The 21,570-nt window shown below is 53.3% G+C and overlaps 8 protein-coding genes across 8 annotated transcripts; 4 read left to right on the top strand and 4 right to left on the bottom strand.

Moving 5' to 3' along the window:
• Positions 1-101: 101 nt before the first annotated feature.
• Positions 102-900, top strand: M409DRAFT_60271 (uncharacterized protein; the record flags this gene model as incomplete). Its single annotated transcript, XM_033814411.1, has 2 exons — positions 102-111; positions 164-900. The coding sequence occupies 2 exons, from the start codon at positions 102-104 to the stop codon at positions 898-900; spliced, it is 747 nt and encodes a 248-aa protein (XP_033661057.1).
• A 1,627-nt stretch (positions 901-2,527) lies between these two features.
• On the bottom strand, positions 2,528-5,077 carry M409DRAFT_60270 (glycoside hydrolase family 31 protein; the record flags this gene model as incomplete). The annotated part of the gene is made up of 1 exon (XM_033814410.1): positions 2,528-5,077. One exon carries the CDS (start codon positions 5,075-5,077, stop codon positions 2,528-2,530), a length of 2,550 nt encoding a protein of 849 aa, XP_033661056.1.
• Positions 5,078-5,741: 664 nt separating this feature from the next.
• Positions 5,742-7,588, top strand: M409DRAFT_60269 (uncharacterized protein; the record flags this gene model as incomplete). Its single annotated transcript, XM_033814409.1, has 5 exons — positions 5,742-6,186; positions 6,246-6,433; positions 6,483-6,542; positions 6,588-7,222; positions 7,276-7,588. The coding sequence occupies 5 exons, from the start codon at positions 5,742-5,744 to the stop codon at positions 7,586-7,588; spliced, it is 1,641 nt and encodes a 546-aa protein (XP_033661055.1).
• Positions 7,589-7,646: 58 nt separating this feature from the next.
• Positions 7,647-9,547, bottom strand: M409DRAFT_29461 (uncharacterized protein; the record flags this gene model as incomplete). The annotated part of the gene is made up of 3 exons (XM_033809477.1): positions 7,647-8,556; positions 8,608-8,986; positions 9,037-9,547. The coding sequence occupies 3 exons, from the start codon at positions 9,545-9,547 to the stop codon at positions 7,647-7,649; spliced, it is 1,800 nt and encodes a 599-aa protein (XP_033661054.1).
• A 303-nt stretch (positions 9,548-9,850) lies between these two features.
• Positions 9,851-11,362, bottom strand: M409DRAFT_70674 (uncharacterized protein; the record flags this gene model as incomplete). Its single annotated transcript, XM_033818842.1, has 1 exon — positions 9,851-11,362. One exon carries the CDS (start codon positions 11,360-11,362, stop codon positions 9,851-9,853), a length of 1,512 nt encoding a protein of 503 aa, XP_033661053.1.
• A 306-nt stretch (positions 11,363-11,668) lies between these two features.
• M409DRAFT_29459 (uncharacterized protein) lies at positions 11,669-13,978 on the top strand (the record flags this gene model as incomplete). Its single annotated transcript, XM_033809476.1, has 1 exon — positions 11,669-13,978. One exon carries the CDS (start codon positions 11,669-11,671, stop codon positions 13,976-13,978), a length of 2,310 nt encoding a protein of 769 aa, XP_033661052.1.
• A 1,190-nt stretch (positions 13,979-15,168) lies between these two features.
• On the top strand, positions 15,169-16,026 carry M409DRAFT_70672 (uncharacterized protein; the record flags this gene model as incomplete). The annotated part of the gene is made up of 1 exon (XM_033818841.1): positions 15,169-16,026. One exon carries the CDS (start codon positions 15,169-15,171, stop codon positions 16,024-16,026), a length of 858 nt encoding a protein of 285 aa, XP_033661051.1.
• A 1,375-nt stretch (positions 16,027-17,401) lies between these two features.
• M409DRAFT_60264 (uncharacterized protein) lies at positions 17,402-20,388 on the bottom strand (the record flags this gene model as incomplete). Its single annotated transcript, XM_033814408.1, has 3 exons — positions 17,402-17,716; positions 17,779-18,214; positions 18,572-20,388. The coding sequence occupies 3 exons, from the start codon at positions 20,386-20,388 to the stop codon at positions 17,402-17,404; spliced, it is 2,568 nt and encodes an 855-aa protein (XP_033661050.1).
• Between the last annotated feature and the right edge of the window lie 1,182 nt (positions 20,389-21,570).

Below are 21,570 nucleotides of genomic sequence, written 5' to 3'. Positions count from 1 at the left end.
ATTGAAACACACATCATACATAAGGTCAAGCTGCACCCTCTTTGGTCGCTCTAGTCTCCGCCAGAACTCTTATTCTCACTGCCAATCGACCGTGAAGCAAAATGAATCAAGGTATTTACAGATCTCGAAGATGTTATTGCTTCAAGGCTGACAAAACTCTCAGTTCAACCAGGCGCACCTACTGGACCCAGCGGCCGGCGGCCATCACAGATTCGGTGCGATCGTGCTCCACAAGGATGTCCTAACTTCCTAGAGCCCGATGATCGATACATTTGCAAGCCTTGCCGTGGTGACCCAGCTGGAGCCAGTACGCTTTCACTTGCAGTGCACGTGGCCACAGTCAACGCACTCCTGCAGCAGAACGAGAGAAATCACCAAGCACAGCTCGCCGCAGCTCGCAATGCTAGGACTCCTCCACGCCGAATGGAAGGAGGACGAGATCGCTCACGCTCCCCAGATCGTCAACGCCGTCGCCCTGACCGAGAACGGCCGCCTCTTCCCACCCACACGCCTGGTATACAGAGGCGTGCAGGACAAGCTGCTATTGAGAGGCGGAACCCTGCTGTCATGGATGAGAGGCCTTGTCCTTGGTGCCTTGGCCACTATCACCTTGCGGGGAACGCAGACTCCCATCGTCTGAGAGACTGCAGCTTCTACAACGCAGCGAACCATGATGACAGAGAGAGATTCGTCCTCGGTACTGCACATAGATTGCAAAGCCAAGGAAGAGTCAGAGAAGAGAGAACTGAGGGGATGAGAGCCAGATTGACGAGAGCTGGCGAGCAGAGAATCGCAGAGAATAGGGCTGGAGAGATGAGAGCCGGGAAGAGAGAGCTAGGGCGGGATCTGTTCGACAAGAGGAAACTAGAGCAGAGGAGGATGCAGAAACTCTGGCTGTGACAGAGAAGACTGAAGAGGGTGCGGATCACGAAGAGCAGAACAAGCATGGTAAGGCAAGAGAGAAAGACCAGAAGAAGGGCCAGCACGAGACGAAGTAGTCTTGTAGACATTGAGTGCCACTGCCCTGATCTGCTTGAAGTCTTCATGGTAAAAACGCGAGTAGCAATATGTGGGTTGCAGAGGAAACCAGAATGACATTGGCTGTGAACATAACAGGTTATCCGAGTCCCATTGATTGCCATGATCACGTCCATACCAGGTTTGTTTTGGAGACTTTCTCTCCGTAATCGTGCCTGAGCAAGTACGCAGTATGTAGGTTGTTTCCATGGTCGATCGAACTATTCCGGGGATGCGCACTTGGAGCATGAAATGAGTGGCTCTTATCGAGTTGACTGCCCCTAGAAATTATGATCAGGTATGTGACGCGATCTAGAAGCAGAATAGGAGGTGACGTTGAAAGCCATGTGACTGCCAAGCTTTGGCTGCTTTCCGAGCAAACGGCTGCTGGCTCCTTCCTGAAACAAGCCCCCAAACAACAAAATTCAACTTTTCGCAAAGTTCACAGCTGGGCACATTCACACACTTCAGCACGTTCAGCGCTTCCAAGTTACCAGTTGCAATCGCACCATCAGAGTCTCACCCGACAAGAGACTATAACCCACACCACCGCGACCATGAGCAGCAACATTCTTACGTCCCTCTCACAACATTTTGACCGATGGCAAGCTGACGCAGCCACTTCACAGGACGCGCACCAAAGGGCGCCCCTACTGGCCCTCGGTACGGATGGCGTGAGGGTGGCCAGCCGCCACAGCGCCCCTTCCAGCGGGTGTGCCAGCGCCAGGGCTGTGGCAATGTCCTGGACGCGGACGACGTGATGGGCGTGTGCAAACCCTGCCGACGCCACGATCGAGAGGTGGTCAGAGAGCGCCAGAGAGAGCAGGAGTCGCGGTCAGCGAACGTCTTTGGAGGAAGTGCTGGCGCTTCGCAACAGCCACGGGAAGCCGACTCCACGGCACCAGCACCCGTGGTCGACTCGACCGCGCTCTTGGTATTGCTGCAAGAGCAGATGCGCCAAGGCGCGCAACAGACGGCTGCCATTGCGCAGCAGAACACGATGTTGTTGGCCTTGCTCAGCAACCAGCAGCAACAGCAGCAGCCAGCGCCATCGACAGCGCCGGTTTTTTCGCGTGGCCGATCCAGGTCACCAGCCCATGGCGACGGTCGTCAATACCGACAACGCGAAGTGGAACGTGGTGGCAATCGTCGCGACAGTAGCCGGCGCCGATCGCGCTCCCCTCCACCTCGCGGTAGTGCAGGTGGTAGAAGCCAGCGCATGGCTCCCTCTGGACAACTTCCAAGCCCACAAGCTCGGCCATTGACGGGCCATATTTTTGCATCAGTACCGAGTGAATATTTGGTGCTGGAGAAGAATCTGGCAGATCTCCAGCAGGAGCTTGACGCACGGGAGATGTCTCCCAAGACTTCGCGATCTCCTGAGATGCACTTGCGACGCCGCCCACTCATTGCCTTTCTCACTCTTTATGGCCCTGTAGTTTTTGGGGATGATGTGCAGATTATCGAAGACACTTCCATTCGAATAGAACGAGAGCCTGTACCCAAAGATTTACAATTTACTCCCCACCCTCCCCTCCTTTTCCAAAACCTGCCACCTCCTCCGTTCAGACTCATCCAGCCGTCTCCCCTCCACAACAGCACCTCCATCCGAACTAACCACCCTCCTCTCATCCCCGACGGGCAAAATCACCGTCAACCCCTTCTCCACCCACGGGGGCACAAACGCCCTCGTATCCTTTTCAAAACCAACCCTCACTTCAAAAGCAGTTGCCGAGTATGACACAGTCAACTTGGCGACTTTGGCGGGCGGAGGGGAGATCCCGTCGTCTTCGAGCCAGGTGTTGTTGAACAGCGTTCCATCAGCGAGGTGTTCTGGCTGCGGGAAGATCTCTACGCCGCGGTAGTCATCGGCGGGGAGGCTCGCTTCGTTGAGTTTGTCACCTGGAGCGACAGTCTGGACGTTCCTGCCAACAGGAACGGCGCCTCCGATTCGAGCGAGGATGGGGATGCTAGATTTCCAGGGCGAGGAGATGGACTGCCATGCTCCCGCGGCAAGGTATTGATAGGGCGCATTGAGGTTGAGGAAGCCAGGGTCAGTGGAGGATTTCTTTGGGGCGTAGATCTGAGCTGTTGTTTCGCAGGCTTCGTAGACGCCGCCGACGAGGAGAGTGTCGCCGAGCCAGTACTGTCTCTCGCCGTCTTTGAGGATCTTGGATGACCAGACTTCCGGGTCGCTTTCGTAGCCCCAACCGACCCACCGCTGAGGTGGAACGGCTGTGAAGTGCCCGTGCAGCATGAGCGAGTAGAGATAAGGGATCATCTCGTACCGCCGCTTGATGGCCTTGCGGACTTCGGGGATGATTTCGGGATACATCCATGGCTCAATCACATCGCCAACTTTGTTGTCTTCTCCAGTCTTGAAGCAATTGATAGCAAAACGGGGGCTGTGGCAGCCCATCTGGACCCACCGAAGGAGGAGTTCAGGTGATGGCTGTGGGCCTTCGAAGCCCCCAATATCGTGGCCGTAGCATTGCATGAGACACATGCCGGCTGTGAGAGAAAGGGCATTGGCACCTCGCATGCCGTCCCAGGAGGTGATGTTGTCGCCGGACCAGGCGCTGCAGGCGTACTTCATCGTTCCAGCTGTGGCACTGCGAGTCAAGACGAAGGGTCGTTCGTTAGGGTAGACTTCGAGAAGGGCATCGTGGGAGGCTTTGCCGTGCAGTTCGGTATGCAGTGCACGACCCCAGAGCCCAATGTCGTTTCGTGGCTCTTTGACATCTTTCACGGACGGATGGGTCAGAGCTAGCTGCCAGTCGTCGCTTGGGACGAGGTATTCGTTATTGTCGTTCCACATGCAATCCATGCCGACTTTACGTAGTTCCTTGACGCCATTGTACCAGAATTCAAAACCTGCCTTGCTGGAGAAATCGATATGTCCACCTTCTCCTGACTCACCACCTCCTGCACTCCATAGTCTCGCAACTCCAGTATTCCCGGTATTCGGATCCTTGAACAACGCTCCAGCTTTTACAAGCCCGTCATACTCCGGATGATTCGCAAGAATATAAGGCTTGATATTCGCAATAAGCCTAATCCCCCTCTTGTGAAACTCATCACAAAAGGCCTTAGGGTCCGGGAAACGATGTCGATTCCAAGTAAACACATTCCTTGTCTTGGGCTCTGTCTCCGCGACGGTATACCCCGAAGACATCTGGAATCCAGAGCAAGGAATATCATGCTTCTCGACCAGTCCAGCCCACTCCAGCAGGGCCTCGCTCGCTCGTGGCTCATCCAGCATGGAATACTTCATGCCCCCGCCGAGGTATCCGAACGCCCAGCGAGGGACGAGCATGGGATATCCGACAAGATCAGCGTAAATCGTAACGACCTCTTCGATCGTCTTGCCGATGAGGATATATTGCTCCAGCCCTCCGTGGTCCTGTCGATAGACTTTGAAGAAGCCCCACATCCCGTCCATCTCGCTGCCGACGGAGTAGTAGCCTCTCGCATGAGACGTCGAGAACGTAGCTACGACGCCTTCGGGTGCCATGCGGACGAGCAAGGGGATGTGCTTGTACATGGGATCTGTTCGATGAACATCATAGCCAAAGCAATCCGTGGCCGAGAGGGTGAAGTGGCGATTCGACAAGTCCATTGGGGCAGGCTTTTCTCCAAGACCAACATGCAAGCTGCCGCGGAAGTAGCGTGTGTAATGGGCGATCCCGGGGCCATCGAGGGCATATGAGCGGAATGGCAGGTCGTAATGGAGGGGTTGTTGGCCTGAATATCCCACCGAGACGATAGGGACGCCATTCCACTCGACTCTGGCTTCGACATCGCCGACTTGGAAGATCTTGTGTTTGGGTCCGGAGTTGGTGGTCGTGAAGGAGGATGTCCCAGCTGTGAGGCGTGGTGCACTGGGGAATGGTGGTAATGGGTGCGATTCTGATGTAAACGTCGTTCGGAAGAGGCCCGATCTGATCACATCGAAGGTAAAGTCAACAGGTTTCGATCTTTCATTGCTTTGGAGGTGGAGCGATGATGACGAGGTATTTTTCAAGCTGTACTCCTTAGGGACGAATTCTTGCTGAGGCATGTTTGCTAGAAACAACCAACGAGATTCCAGATCTCGCTGTCCTCGAGTTAGATCCGAGGTGTCCTAGGTGAAGTCTTTGATATATGTGGGAGGTATTTCTCGAGCAGCTCTCAGCAGGAACAATGCACAATGGCCTTATCGTCGCGGCAATGACGCCCGAATGGCTCTTGCCGTCGAACACCTTGTAAGTCTGGTGATATCCCAGCCAAGCATCGGAGAACGTGGCCCAGCAGCGAAAGTCACGTCGCCAACACCGTCAAATGCCGCAGTCAACCCCAAAGACGAGCTCGTAGAAGTGCCGTCGAGCACCTCATCGGACTTCCCAACCGAAAGCCGATGAGGAGTACGACCCAGATATGGTCAAGTCTTCTTTAATAACAGACGGCGCGTTCTGCAATTGGCTGCGCAAACGAAAGTCTTTCTCGGCGTTGCGAGGTGACATCTCCGAAGCCGTTCGTAACGGCAACGTGGAGGAGTGGGGAAACCACATGAGATCGGCAACTTGGTCCCATGGGGAGAGTCGTACTATGGGGTGACGGGGTCTGGGGATAACGACATGGTTCTGCTTATCCGACAAAAGGCCCATGATAAGCCACTTCTCCCCCTTAACTTGTTGTCTCGTTTGATCCCCACAACTCCGTTGACCGAAGAGACAGAAGCCATCATGGCGTACAGCACACGAGACGAGACTGATGTTGAGATGGTCGCCCATGGAGCGTATACTCAGAAACCTATCGACGTGCACACCGAGACGATTGAAGCCGTTGAAACGACTGTCGGCGGCAAAGACAAGGCTGCCCAGCTGTTGAAAGCCGCCGGCCACTCTGTCGTCGTCACGCCTGAAGAGAATAAGAGGATTTTGAGAACGATTGATTGGCATATCCTGCCCATCATTCTGGTTATTTATTGTCTTCAATCGCTCGACAAGACGGCGCTGTCGTATGCTTCCGTCTTTGGCATCATCGAAGATTTGCATCTCAAGGGACAAGAATACAGCTGGTCGGGAGCGATTGTGTACGTTGCCCAGCTGGTTTGGCAGCCGGTCATTGCATACTTCCTGGTCAAGCTGCCGCTCGGCAAATTCTGTGCTGTGATGGTATTCTGTTGGGGTAAGTGAAACCCTTCTGCCATCCAAAGGGCATAGCCTGACTGACTTACCTGTGTGTAGGAGCGACACTATGCGGCATGACCGCCGCAAAGGACTTCGGAGGCTTGATGGCGGCCAGGTTCATTCTTGGCTCATTCGAAGCCTCCGTGGCTCCCACCTTCATCGCACTCGTGCAAATGTGGTATCGACGTTCCGAGCAGACGAACCGTAACGCAGCTTGGTATTCCATGCTGGGGATAGTCAACATTGTAAGATGAGCTGTTCGCTCCAGACATACGTCGACTGACCCTGTCTCAGTTTGGCAGCTTGTTGAGCTATGGGCTCGCACATATAAACGGTGCTCTGCGTCCATTCCAGGTATGCATGCTTATACTATCGCAAGAACACTTCTGATCTTGATAGACGATCTTCCTCTTCTGCGGCTGCCTCACAGTCGCATTCTCGGTCATCGTCTTCCTCTTTCTCCCCGACTCACCAATGCAAGCCCGCTTCCTCAAAGGCGACGACAAGCTCCTGGCCGTCGAAAGAGTCCGTATGAACCAAATGGGAATCTCGTCCGGAGTGTGGCGCTGGGACCACGTCAAGGAGTGCTTCCTCGATCTCAAGACCTGGATCTGGTTCGCTCTACTGACGGCTGTCTCGATTCCAAGCGGAGGCATCACGACGTTCGGGCCGCTTATCGTGAAATCTTTCGGCTTTGATTCCTTCACAACAATCCTCTTCAACATGCCGTTCGGTGCGGTGCAGCTCGTTGCGACGCTGGGAGGTGCCTGGGCTGCCACCCATTACAAGATGAAGTCGCCGTTCCTGGCTGCGTTGTGCATCCCTCCAATTATTGGCATATCCCTACTCCTGAAGATCGAGCACACACCCAAGAACAAGGGCGTTTTGCTCTTCGCTTACTACATCACCTCCGTATATCCTGCCATCAGCCCCATGATCTACTCATGGTCGGGACAAAATACAGCAGGCGATACAAAGCGTAAAGTCACTACGGGTGTGCTCTTCATCGGTGCATCTGCCGGGAACATCATCGGGTAAGATCGTCTTGTTCGTTTCCTCCTGGTGATTCCGCTGACGATCTTTGTAGACCAAACCTGTACACCACAACACAAGCGCCCAGATACACCAGCGGCCTCATCAGCAACCTGATCCTCTTCATCCTGATCATCATCCTCGTGGCCATAGGAGCAGCCTGGATCCGCTTCTTGAACGCTCGTCACGCCGCAGCAAGAGAGCGTGTAGGAAAGTCGGCCAAAGTGGTAGACTTGTCCATGGAGAGCAAGTCGACTCTGCAGAAGCACGACGAAGCCGTCAATGACACCCAGGGCACTGGTATTGGCGACAAGGCATTTGATGACGTGACCGACCTTAAGAATGAGGACTTCATTTATGTGTATTAGTGACGACTTGGAATGATGGCATATGGCGATGATTGCGAAGGTGACGAGTATTTTAAGTTTAGGCTGTAGTCCCAAAATCAAGGAATAAATCCTGCCAGTCGAATGGGATATAGCAGAGATTCAGACCCGGGAAGTCCCACTCGAACATGAACTCTTTCGGGATGAAGCTCTGGAAGTCGGTATCGCTCGACTCTGCGGAGTTTCGTTCTTCGTTTCGCATAGATGCCTTGACGGCCCGTTCGCATTTGTCGACGGTCTGGGCTAGTATTCGCATGTAGCTAATATTCGCCCCCATGCCGGCCTTGTCCAGTTCGTGGAGGAATTGGTGCGCCTCGGTTAGTCGTTGGATCAAGGAATTGGGAGGATCTCCGAGAAGTATACCCAGACGCAGGACGATGAGTATGCAGAAGGCGTTCTTTGCCCAGACGAATTCCATGGCGTAACGTAGATTGGCCACATACGGCATTGATGTGGTGTTGTCTTGCATCGGAACATTCGTGAGCAGTAGCTGTAGGTGTTGCTCAGCGGCCGATTTCGCCGCGAGTGCAATGTCCCGCTGACTGTCAGTCATGAGTGCAATGTTCTCCACGCCCGACGCTGTCAGAGCCCAGAGTTGCAGGGTCAAGATTGCCCAGGCATGCTGGATGCGCAGATTTAGTAGCAAGACCGGGTGCTCGGCTGTAGAGCTTGCATCGCCGAATTCAATGGCTTGCCACTCAGATAGCCACAGTTGAAGGTCGAGGAGGGTGCCATTGACAATTCTGGAGATCGAGTCGGGCGATACTGCGTCTGTTACGTGGCGACCTGTAAGAGAGGAGCGGGCTGTGAGTCGGATGGCGTTCAATTCCACCTGAGCGAACAAGCGAAGATCGGTCGAAGTTCGCTCTTGATGGCTGACGAGGGCACGAACACGCCGTGGCGAAGATTGAATGTAGACGCTGGAAGGTTTGCCGCCGTCAAGCGAGAGTCTGGTTAGAAGTCAGATACTGCTTTGCGTTTCAGAACAGAGCACCATTTACATATGGTCAAGCACAAAGAGTCCATACCAAACTCGTGCCTCACGAAGAGGTTTGGGAGGTGCTGGGACATCCGGACCAGTGGTGTTCAGAACCGAAGCAAATAGACTATCGAGCCCGTTCGCTAGTCCAGTATAGATGGCGGCTTTCAACGCAACATCAGCAAGGACTGCTCCGCTGTCAGAGTACGATGCAATGGTCATTAGTGCTTGGATGTCTTCGAGCGGCGGTGGTCGATCTTGGCTTGCTGACAGACGCAAGATCAAGTCTGATGTGTGGCGTCGCAGTAGGCTGTAAAGCATCTGATACTGTCGAGAAAGAACGCCAGTGGCCGCTCTACAGCCGTAGGAGACGATGATGTCGAACAGGATACTGGACCGAGCTGTTATGAATCAGAAGAAAGCTAATGACACTGTGTTGAAGCTTTTGCACCTTTGACCGATTCAAAAGTATCCGTGCTTGGATCAAAGACTGGCACGAATCGATCACAGCCTTGGAAAAAAGTCACGAACCACAATCTAGCATCTTGTTCAGAACACAGCCCAGATGATATCAGATCTGTCGTGGACGGCTCCCTCAGGGCAAAGTCGGAAAGACTGGAAGGAGGCACTGGTCTCGATATAACTGCCCGGGTCGAGGACAAAGAATCGTCGTCGAACGAGATTGACGAATGCGTTGCAACTGGAGACGGTTGGCCGTAGTGGATGTCCAATCTATCCTGAATACCAGACAACGCGCTTTCGATTCGCTCGAACCGTTCGACTGTAGGGTCCTTGGGTCGTTCGAAATAGACACATGTATTTCCTGTGCTCAGGCATCGACTGCATGGGCGCTGCTCATCGCATCTCAGTTTGGATCTCCGGCAGGAAGCACAGGCTTTCGGTGTGCGTCGCTTCTTTGCCAGCGGAGGCGAGCTGGTGTCTGAGGCGTTCGGCGGCTCCATGTTCGATCTTGTCCGTGAAGGCCATGCCCTCTTTCCGGTGCATGTTGGACACTAAGACCACGCGTCGGCGATGGAGTCGCGAATGCCGCGCCGGCATTTGATGGCGGAGGAGAGAAGAGGAGGCGTTTGAGGAGCCAAGGTGAGATTGGGCTGCCTCGGAGAAAGGTTGATCCGCTAAGTTCACCAGGTGTGACCTGAATGCAATCTTCTAGCACGATTGGCCTATTATTCTGGTGATAGGCGTGGAGTAATGGCACGGGATGAATCGGCAATGATTAATTGATTTCAGAACCGTAGAGACACTTAGTCCCAATACTTGATCACACCGTTCAGATCACCCGTAACCACCTTGCTACTCTCTCGCGGATGCCATGCAACACTGACGACCGCACCATCACTGGCCTTGATCTTGTGCCACATCTTGCAGGTTTTCCAGTCCCAGAAGCACACAAAGCCGCCGGAATCACCGCTGCAAACAATTCCTCCATCAGGCGACACGTCAATATCAATAGCATAACCAGCGTTGTTGTGTCCCCTAAAGTCCTTCTTGCGATTCTGGCGGATCTTCTCCCCGGTGTTATAGACCTTGATTGTGTTATCGCTGCTTTGAAGGAGGACGCTGTTCTTGGAGGGGTGTGAAGCAGACTTGACCATGGGGAACATGTATGGCTCTGCGATGAACTTGATCGGGACTGGGATGTTGTACTCCCATGCTCGCAGCGACTTGTCATCTGATGTAGTGATGAATCGCCGGTTCTCGTCGCAGAATGTGATGGTGTTGACAGGTCCCAAGTGGTGGTCATATTCCTGCACTGGGTTCTTCTTGTCGCCGTCAGGCGGAAGTCGAGTGTCGAACTGCACGATCTTGTTGTCGTGCATACCAGCCAGGAACTCTTTGCCGGAGCGGTCCTCAGGATTCCAACGCACCACATGAGGGGTGCTACCTGTCGAGTAGCGTCCCAGGCATGAACCAGTCTCCGTGTCCCACACCTTCATTTGACGATCATAAGATGCGGTCAAAAAGCGTGTTCCATCCGGTGAATAGTCGACATCGACCACTGATTTTGTGTGGCCAGAGTATGAACGAAGCAGCTCTCGATCGTGGTAGACGTCCCAGAGCTTGACCTTACCATCCGCCGCAGCACTCAACAAGAGGTGACCAGACGATGGGAAGAACTTGAGCGAAGTGAGAGCCTTTTCGTGTGCATTCTTCTGCCCTCCCTGGCTCTTGAAAGTGTGAACCAGCTTCTTCGGATGGTAGCACTTCAAGTTGAGATTCTCGAAGTCCCCGACCAAATCCACATCCAGATCCTGCGGCACATGCATGTACGTGCGTCCCTGGTAGTCGTATTGCTGGCTGCCCTCGAAGACAGTGCTTTCCTTCTCCGTGCCCACTGCATCGTACGCTGTGCCTTTCAGAGTACCACGGCTGGGATTCGCCACGATGGCATCTTCTTCGTACATCACCTCCTCATCGCCACTCTCATCATCGGTAACCTCAACTTCCACCTCCTCGCCGCTATCACTGTCAATCCTCCGCTCCTCGTACTTGGCCCACGGCCCTTTGTATGCGCCCGCTCCGTACACCACACCGCTGTCGCCTTTCGTTTCTCGCTTTCGCTTCTTTCCTGCTGATTGCTGCCTCTGGACGTCGCGATGTAGGTCGCGAAAGCTCTGTTCCGATATGGCGATTTCTTCGGCGTATCCAGTGGGCACCTTTCCCTTGGTGGACGTCTTGAAAGGCTTGTCGCTGACCAGGTTGGCGGATCGAGTCGGCGGCGCATTCGCACCGTTGCGTGCAGGTATTAGCGACATTTTGCTGTCCGATATGAGAATGTGGTGGTGTTCGTCAAAGTTGCGACTTACCTTGAAGATTGGTAGAGGTCTTGCTCGTTTTGAAGTTTCACTGACGCGGGCACGTGATCACAATTTTGCCGCGGGGGTGTTCCCGATTGGGATTCCGGGTCTCGAAAAGTTGTCGCGCCTGCGATTGAACATTCACTTCACCTCCCTTCGTTTCATCACGGGCCGACGATGCGAGTCCAGGCTCTTGTCCGCAGCTCTTTGCGGACTGCTGGTCTGCGCGGCGTGAATATCAGTGGATGCAGCCGAAGGGCATTCATGGCAGCAGCCCTCCCTATTTCACAACCATCCATCAGAGGCCAGAACCACAACAGAATACAGTATCAGTCGAGAAGATGGAACGCGACTGCTGCAGCAGTGCAGGAAGCGGCAGTCCACGATCCCACATCGCTCTCACAGGAGGCCATCGTCGAGAATCTGGATCCGAAAGAGGCAGCACGACTAGACAAAGTTCGCAACATTGGTATCGCGGCGCATATCGATTCGGGCAAGACGACAGCAACAGAAAGAGTCCTGTTCTATACTGGGCGGATTAAGGATATTCATGAGGTCAGAGGAAGAGACAATGTTGGCGCAAAGATGGACAGCATGGACTTGGAGAGAGAGAAGGGTATTACTATCCAATCTGCTGCAACATTCTGCGATTGGGTCAAGAAGACTCCAGATCCTGTCACTGGCGAACTGAAAGACGAGAAATACCACATCAACTTGATCGATACCCCCGGACATATTGACTTCACCATTGAAGTGGAAAGAGCGTTGCGAGTACTGGATGGCGCCGTTATGATTCTGTGTGCTGTGAGCGGTGTTCAGAGTCAGACAGTCACCGTCGATCGTCAGATGAAGCGATACAACGTTCCTAGGATATCCTTTGTGAACAAAATGGACCGAGCTGGAGCCAACCCCTGGAAGGCAGTCGATGGTATCAGCCAGAAGCTGAGATTGCCAGCCGCAGCAGTCCAGATTCCGATCGGTGTCGAAGACGAGTTCAAGGGCGTAGTTGACCTCATCAGAATGAAGGCAATGTACTCCGAGGGCTACAAGGGAGAAGAGATTCGCGAAGATGAGGTTCCGGCTGATTTGAAGGAGCTTGCTCAACAAAAGAGAGACCTCCTGATTGAGACTCTGGCAGATGTCGACGAGGAGATCGCAAACGTCTTTTTGGAGGAGCAGACCCCTTCACCCGAGGAGATCAAAGCTGCCATCCGCCGTGCCACCATCTCACTCAAATTCACCCCAGTTTTCATGGGCTCTGCTCTTGCCGACAAAGCTGTGCAGCCTATGCTTGATGGCGTCGTCGACTACCTCCCCAACCCGTCAGAAGTTGAGAACTTGGCTTTGGATCGAAAGCGAGATGAAGCTTCTGTCAAGCTCGTATCGTACAACTCCTTGCCATTCGTTGGTCTGGCCTTCAAGCTTGAAGAGTCCAACTTCGGCCAGCTCACCTACGTCCGCGTATACCAAGGTTCACTGCGCAAGGGCCAAAACGTCTTCAACGCACGAACGGGGCAGAAGGTGAAGATTCCACGTATTGTACGAATGCACTCCAACGAAATGGAGGAAGTGCAGGAAATCGGCGCTGGAGAAATCTGTGCCGTCTTCGGTGTTGACTGTGCATCTGGGGATACCTTCACCGAGGGCGGTCTGGGCTACTCCATGACCAGCATGTTCGTTCCAGACCCTGTCATCTCCCTCTCTATCAAGCCGAAAAACACCAAGGACACCCCGAATTTCAGCAAGGCCATCTCTCGTTTCCAGCGCGAGGACCCTACATTCCGAGTCCATGTGGATACTGAATCTGGAGAGAGCATCATCAGCGGTATGGGCGAATTGCATCTCGACATCTACGTCGAGCGCATGAAGCGTGAATACAAGGTCGAAGTCGTCACTGGACAGCCACAAGTCGCATACCGAGAGACTCTCCAACAACACGTTCCATTCGACCACCTGCTCAAGAAGCAGACTGGAGGTGCTGGTGACTACGCTCGTGTCGTCGGTTACATCGAACCCACTGGCCAGCTTGGTGAGAACAAATTCGAGTCCCAGATTGTTGGAGGTACCATCTCTGAGAAGTATCTCTTTGCTTGCGACAAGGGTTTCCAAGAGTCGTGCAGGAACGGGCCATTACTTGGCCACAGGGTTCTCGGTGCCAGCATGGTCATCAATGACGGAGCAACCCATATGACAGATTCCAGCGAAATGGCTTTCAAGAACGCTACCCAGCAAGCCTTCCGAAAAGCTTTCATCGCTGCCCAGCCCCAGGTGCTCGAGCCGCTCATGAAGACGACCATCACAGCACCAAATGAATTCCAAGGCAATGTCGTCGGATTAATGAACAAGCGCAATGCTGTCATCAACGATACAGAGATTGGTCCAGAGGAGTTTACTTTGCAGGCTGACTGTTCGCTCAATGGCATGTTCGGTTTCTCATCACAACTGAGAGCTGCCACTCAAGGGAAGGGCGAGTTCTCGATGGAGTTCTCGCACTATGCACCGGCGCCCATGCAGCTGCAAAAGGAATTGATTGCCAAGCACGAGAAGGAGAGGGCGGAGAAGAACAAGAAGTAGGAGAATGACTCTTCTCTTTGGCTGAACTTGTTTGTAAAATGGGCAAGACGGGCGAGGTCTGTCCAGCATGGCTTCAAGTATGGCGGGAAAGGTGCCAAGTTCGCGGTCCATTACGCGAAGGTTGTAGTTGGTGGCTTTCTCAAGGTCATCAAGATCTTGGGTCTCGTACTGGTTCTGTTTCATTACAACGACCTGCGGAGCAACAACGGTACGCTCAAGGCCCTTCGGAACGCGGAAGAGCTGGCTGCGTCGGAAGGCAGCGAGTTTGCGGAGGATCCTGATTGGAATTGTAAGATGAAACGATGACCTACTCAGAGGTCATGGCGAAGGGGAAATATGGCTTAAAGCACTGAGATGCTTCATTGCTCCCTGAAAAAGCATTAGCATTTGCATGGCGTTGCGTGGTGGAGGAACACAGCATTGCATCAACCTACGGCCATCAGTGCCTCATTGGCATGGAAACCAACTCCACTTCGGAATGTACAGATAGACGACTGTATTACAAGACGCTGAGCTTCCAACATGGTACGTACCTTCCGCCTGCACAGTATGTTGATCGCTACAGTGTCCGCTTCGGGCTTCGGGCTGGGGACTGTCATCCAAGCTCTTCTGGTTGTTCAGGCATTTGGTGAGAATTAAACCCGTCCTTCTGGAATGAACCGTCTGCATTTGCGCCACACACTACCAACCCCGAACCCATGCGAACAACTGCCTGCAGGCACAGGAATCCCACGCCGAGGCTGCACCCTTAAGTGGTGCCGACTCGGCTGAACGTTCGGCCCGCTTGCACCAAGAAGGATCTCGCGATCCACGGGCTCCAGTGTCAGCTCCAACAATTCTTTCCAAGGTGACAACGATTTAGCTATCCAGGCACTACAATTGGCACAGAACTCGCAATCTGCTGACTAGACGGGACATATTATGGCGGCATGAGCAAAATAAGTCCTTGCTATGTCCGAGCGCGTAGCGCGAGGCTGCGAGATGAGCTAGGGTACGGGAATCCTGCCGTCGTCCGGGAATGTTGGTAAGGATTCTGAGAGTTGCAACGAGGAGCAGGCTTGGAAGGGAGGATATATAAGGATGTGTGGTAACGGTCCTTAGGGGAGTATCAGCCCTCACGACTATCCAGCAACAAGAGCGACGAACTCTCATCAATCGCAACATTCAAAACAAACTCGAGCAACATGAACATGTCGACGCCCCTGGTCTTCCTCATCACAGGCGCCTCCAACGGCCTCGGCCTCAGCCTCGCCAAAACCATCCTCGCCGCCGGCCACAAAGTCGTCGCAACAATGCGCAACCCCTCCAAAGCGCCCTCCGGCCTCGACTCCCCCAACTGCGCCAAAATCACCCTAGACGTAACATCCCCTACCCTCGAACAAGACCTCCAACCCTGCATCGCCGCTTTCGGACACATCGACGTCCTCATCAACAACGCCGGCTACGGCTACGGTGGGCCCCTCGAGGACTGCGACTTCGACGCCGCCCGCAAGATGGTCGAAACGCTCTTCTGGGGCCCCATGCGCCTGACCAAAGCCCTCATCCCACACTTCCGCTCGCTCGGACACGGGCATATCATCAACATCACCTCCACCGAGGGCATCGGGGGGCAGCCCGCCTTATCCTTCTACGCCGCCTCCAAACATGCCCTCGAAGGCGCCTCCGAATCTCTTGCCGGCGAACTCGCCCCCTTCAACATCCGCGTCCTGATCGTCCAGCCCGGCGGTATGCGTACAGGTTTCATGGAACCCGGGCGGATGTCCGCCGCTTCGATCTCCTCGCACTACGAGAACAGCCCCGCGGACTGGGTCATGGGTGCGATCCGGGGCATGGATGGGAATCAGAACCTAGATCCCGACCGGTGTGCAAAGAGGATCTTGGAGGCTGTTGTCGGGGGTGGGGTGGGTTGGCCGGAAGGCGGCATTGGGGAGTTTTTGAGACTGCCGCTTGGGAATGAGTTTTTGGGGCGGTTCGAGGGGAAGATGGAGATGGTTAGGAGGAATGTTGATGCGCTGGAGAGGGTGGCGAGGAGTTGTGATTTTGAGTAGGGGGTTTTAGGTCGTTTGCAGATGGGCGGTGGGGGAGTGAGTGGTGCTTGGAAGTTGGCGGTGTATAGATATGAGTATAGATATGATTTGAATGATTGCTACAGATGATGGAAGATATGGTCTTTCAAGTTCCCACGATTCAACTGTGTGCCCAAACCTTCATCAAAGCCGCACTTTTACAAACACTCGCATCGGCATGCTTCGGCCCCCAAAGTAGCCTGCTGCCTCTTCTAAAGGTAACCAGTTATATCTCCCCTGAAATACTCACATCAGCCTCGTCGTCTCTTCTTCTCTGGATCCTGCGTCGTGATAGCGGGATCATTCTGGCCCAACCAGGGATCAACCCCCTGAACCGGACTCGGACTTCGCAAGGAAATCGCTTTCTTCGATCTCTTCATCCTCCTCAACCAGACCTCCCTCGCCTTCCTCCGCCGTTCCTCCAACGCCTTAACCCTCATGGCCTCCCTTTTCGGCACGTAGTCTCTGACCATCGCGGCTCTTTCAGGATTGCCTGAGTTGGCGCTGGCCCAGTCAGGGCCTCGATCGAAATCACCTGGCGGAAGGACTGCACTCGTGGGTGATCCGCGAGGAGATCTGCCTCGCGCTACGTCGCGGAGATGTTTTCGGATTTTCCTTCTGGTTGTTTCGGTGAGAGTTGACGTCTCTCCTTCGGGCGCTGGCATTGCTGGCAGTTCCAGACCCATCGCAACCACGCGGTCAATTGCTCGTTCGAAGTCTTTGCCACAGTCGTGTATGTTCGCCTCTCCCCGCTGGCGCGATTTCTCGTATGAGTCTTCGTGTTTGTTGCGATATGCTTGCTCAAAGTCTTCGACAGTAGCGCTCGTGTATGTGCACAAGTGACTGATCTTATTGATCCTGTATACCTCGTCAAATTTCTCCAGCGCATCACAATGACTTTGATATTCTTTCGAGAACTGAATAAAATCATGCAAGGCAGCCTGCTGATCCGGTCGGAGGGTTTTCTTCGTATGATTCTCATCAACAGGAGAGAGACTCCCATCAGATTCAACTTGGCATGATGGTAAAAATGTTGGTGACACGACTGTTGTGTCAATAGTTCGGGCTGCTGATAGAACAGGGAGGATTCGATTCTGCACAAGCTTCCTCAAGTTCTGCTGGAGCGTTTCGGCTCGACACTTTTGCAATTGCTGAACCCTTTTGGATTCCGCGTATGATTCAGCTTTCGCAGTCTTGAGCTGGTCTATAAATCCGGCCTGAACTTCTGCCTCCTGCAAAGCTCTTGCCAATTGCTGTTCGGCCGCTTTATATCGCTTCCAAGTAAGGCGACATTCACGTTCCCCAGCTTCAGTACGAAGCACATCTGCAATCGGAAAATCAGCGGTGCACGATACAGTCATGATTCATTCGATGACTTGCCTTCTGACGTGTCCCAAAGCGCGCAGCAAAACTTGTCGTCAACTTGAATATTTCCGATCATACCTGTACCCTGGCTTTGGTCGACAAAGTACTGAGAGCTCCGAAAAATCTTCTTGAAAAGAAGGTTCTGGTTGACTTTTATCAGTTGCCTGCTCGCCTTGACACGCTCAAATTGAGACAGCAAGCCCGTGTCACCTTCCAGGGCATTTTCTAATTCTTTGACCTCTTCTTCAAGGCCCCAGACTATCTCTTTCAGTCGCGGGTCTTCAGGCTTTGTGGTGACTCTTTTCAACTGATAGTCAAGTCAGCCATGCTCACAGTCATGCCGGACAGTTTCCTGATAGAGCCACCTACTTCAGCTGAACGGTATTCGAGAAGGGACAGGAAGTGTGGAACATCCTGGTCAAGAACCCGAATCTCGTCTTCCAATGTCTCTCTCTGAGCCCAAAGCTCGACTGCGCGATGCAGAAAAGCAAGAAACTTTTGAGCATCATCATATGGTGGTAGTTTGAATCGAGTGATAGATGGTGTGACGGAGTCACCTCCATCTGTTGGTGGAGCGTTTCGACGAATTTCAGCATTGGCAAAGTGACCTCTACGCTCTCGTGCTTGACCCCTGCTGGTAGACGGCCTTTCATTGACTGCCTGAGGAGCAGCGGACGGTTGGGACGAGGCACTTGCGACAGGCAGATCAGAGTCTTTCGGGGAAGAATCAGGCAGGTCAGGAATAGATCTGAACAAGTTTACCACGAACCAGAACAAAGTGGTCATGCTTAGCGAGTATGGAGCTCTACGAGGGTGTAAAAATGAACGAGACTATGATATGCAGGAAGCAGACCGAAAACAAAAAAGCAGCAGAGTTATGGACCACCAACAATCTCTGTGTCGTCTCGACAGTATTCGCTTTGTTATCTGAAGTTCTGCTTGCAACATCGCGGTCTTTGTCTGTGCTACGCCTGGCCTGAACATGCTTTCAAACAAAGATCGACGTCTCCACGCCTTTTGGAACCATGAAGAACAAAGTATTCACGATCCCAAACTCCCATGTTCCGATACTTGTAGCGTTTGTTGAATGTCTCGATCCTCGTGTTATCCCCTTTTTTGGTTTCACCTCTCGGCAAAGCACTTATTGTAGTCAACCGCTTACAAGGCTCGAGCAGCGTGACTGGCCAAAGCTGAGGCGCTGTCTCTGTAGGCGCGTCTAGTCGCATCTGTTTCCCTGAATGAGCCCAGTTGAGAGCGCGGTTGATTCGCTGCTGGTGTAAATCTTGCTACTGCTGACGGCGGCATCAGCTGAGACCGTGTGGAAGTTGCCTGAACAGCGTTCGATGATGAATCCACGGCAGCAGTGAAGTCATCAAGTAACTGGGCTTCGTCGCATCTGCTGGGGTTGAGATTGCCTTCATCGTTTGAACCATTGGAGTGCATCGATGAGGAGTGCACGTCATCATGGTCTATCTTAAGACGCTTGCGTGGAGGGCCTTCCTGGTCTGAGCTCTTGCCAAGGTTTTGCCCATCGTCTTGTGTGTATCTCTGCTGCACATCAAGCGTGACGTGCTGAGAATCTTCAACCGACGCCAATGCGCAGAAATGGGCCAAAGCGGGCGACAGAATCTGCTGCTCGCTCGACCGCGACTTGATGGACGCAAATCCCACGACACTATCTGCGTTGCTTCCTTTTTCATGCTCCGCTAAAACCCGACTGGAGTCAGACGATGGAGATGTAAACGTTTGAGCGCTGGCGCAGTCTTTGTGGTCGTCGCCGATCTTCAAGTTGTACTCGTCATCAACATGAGGCGCGTCGTCTTCTTCTTTCGTCTCCTTTTCCTCATCGCCCTCAATTTCTTCGCCAAGATGCTCCATGCTGTATTTGAAAACATCGTCCACAATTTGCAAGCCCTGGGTGTTCCTTGTGTACATGGCCCGGGCATCTTGCTGATATCCATCGAGAACATCTTGTGGGAGTCCATCGGCAAGCCACTTGCTCATACGAGTCATGTGGACTTGGTGTGCGAGGATGTCGGAGTAGCAGGAGGATATGATCTTGCTGCGAAGAGGAAACTTGCCCTCAAAAGCCATCATCGGCTCGTCATAGCGTCTTGTCTCGGCCTGGGCGTGAAGAAACCCGTTCACTCCGCGCTGTACCACCATCTTCCCGGGTGTTGTTGGAACTTCAACGCCCTCATCGACCGCCTCAATCAACATGTACTGCTTGTGGTTCTCCTTGGCCACTTTTCTCAGCGTGTTGTCTCCAAATGTAGACATTGCCTTTGCTGTGAAGGTTTCCTTGCCAACGTCCTCGATCTTGTAAGGCCGGTATTTGTTGGTCTTCTGCACAGCGCGTGAGCTTTCACAGATACCACTGTGAGGCTCTATTGATTTCCCAAATTTGGTAGCATAGCTCTCTGTCACGTCGAACGAGCTCTCCATCAGCACAATGTCGTTTTCTTCAACCAGCTTTTTGTTCGTTGCCTCATCTCGGCACATATCGTCCTGGTCTCTCATCAATGCGTCTGTATGGTACTTCAAAGTCTTCGATAATGCGTGTAGGCGGAATTCATCATCCGGCTCCAAGTCTTGGAGCTGATCCATATCCACGGGTGTTTCGTCGTTCAACTGCTTCCGCAGCTCTCGTAGAGCCAACTCAGATGTGACGACGGTCTCCAGAAAAGACATCATGCCTTTCAGCATCTGACCAACAGTCTTCATGGGGGCCTTTCGTTTTGGGAATCCGTCGTCTGTCTTCTCTTCAAAGTACCCCACTGTCGAGTCGCGCTTGAAGGGTAAAGGTGGACGAGTCCTAGGACGGAGACATGATGGGCACTCTACTCCAATTGCCTTCAGCTCTTTCCGGAGACTGCTATTCGTCCAAGGAGTTCCCTCTTTCTGCGGTAATAGCTTCTGTTCGAGGAGGTGTTCATCGAGTGGAGCAATAAGCCCATAGTTTTCTTGCTTGTGACACATGTTGCATTTCAATTTCATTGTGTCTTTGCCTCTGTCCTGTTCGCATGGAGCCACGAAGAACTTATCACGCGGATTTTCCCAGCCAGCGTCATCAGTGGATGCGCGAGTGTCGAGGCAGCTTTGGCGACGACATAGTTGCTGAACTCAACTCTGTACTTCTCCATGGAACCTGCATGCGGCGGACGCTGGCGCTGCAGCTCGCGCGAAGGACTGCACGCCATCTCATCTGCTTTTCGCTTTGTGGAGCGGGCCATACTCGCCTGGGAGAAGCGCTTGTATGCACTTCAAGGAAACCGAGGGATGAGACGAGAGTCGTGGTTGCAAGGTCGAGGAGGGCGACCCCTGGTGGAGTTGAGTGGTGTGACCTCCAGTCGCGACGAGAAAAGACAGCGCGTGTTGGTAGAGATGCGAAGTGCTGTTCTACGACTGATTCATGGAGATTCGCTGATCGAGGCCAGAGCTGTTCAAGAGACGGTCGTCCGACGCGTTTGATAGAAACGGGGCGACTGAAGCGCGGAGCACTAGGCGATTGAAAGAATCTTGCCTCAGAATAGTATCTGGTCCCGTCGCCGACCGCAGGTAAGTCGAGAGCGAGTAGGAAAGAGACCACGCCGACGGCTCGAGAAGCTGTCGCAGCGCGGCACCAACGGACTTCGCGTGGTCGAGGGGGACAGGTGATTTGGTGAAGGAATGCAAAGAATGGATCGCTGGGCGCAGGCCACAGTATTGGAGAAGTCCAGGCACGATTGGCAAGTTGGACAAAATGCTCGTCGCTGTGTCGTGGTGTCGTGGTGTCGTTGCGAATTTGCAGGAAGTCCCGGGCGGCAAGTTTGAGACGGATAAGAGCACAGACCATGTTGCCAAGACCAGTCACGGGCCAAGGTTCAAGTGAATGTTGGCGCCCCCAAGCTTGGACAAACAACTTTCATCAGCTTTAAGGTTTTCTCCACAAGTGCTCAGGGGATGCTTTAGTCCTGAAGAGAACCTTGTGAGGCACCTCGATATTGTCCAGTCGACGGACTTCGAAATTTGTATGCTCTATGCGTTCCGGGAGTCCATAAAAGCAGCCCACATGGAATTCTTCTTCGAAATTTCGCTTCTGCTCTCCAGGCCTTATCAAGTTATTTAGTCGTGGTTGCTTCTATCGTCTCGAACCTTTTGGCATCACCCGCAAGCGTCTCT

Source organism: Zasmidium cellare (genome assembly GCF_010093935.1).
Source record: "Zasmidium cellare ATCC 36951 unplaced genomic scaffold M409scaffold_51, whole genome shotgun sequence".
Taxonomy (NCBI): Eukaryota; Fungi; Ascomycota; class Dothideomycetes; order Mycosphaerellales; family Mycosphaerellaceae; genus Zasmidium; species Zasmidium cellare.
The sequence above is the reverse complement of the archived record's forward strand: the minus strand, read 5'-3'. Positions and strand labels throughout refer to the sequence as shown.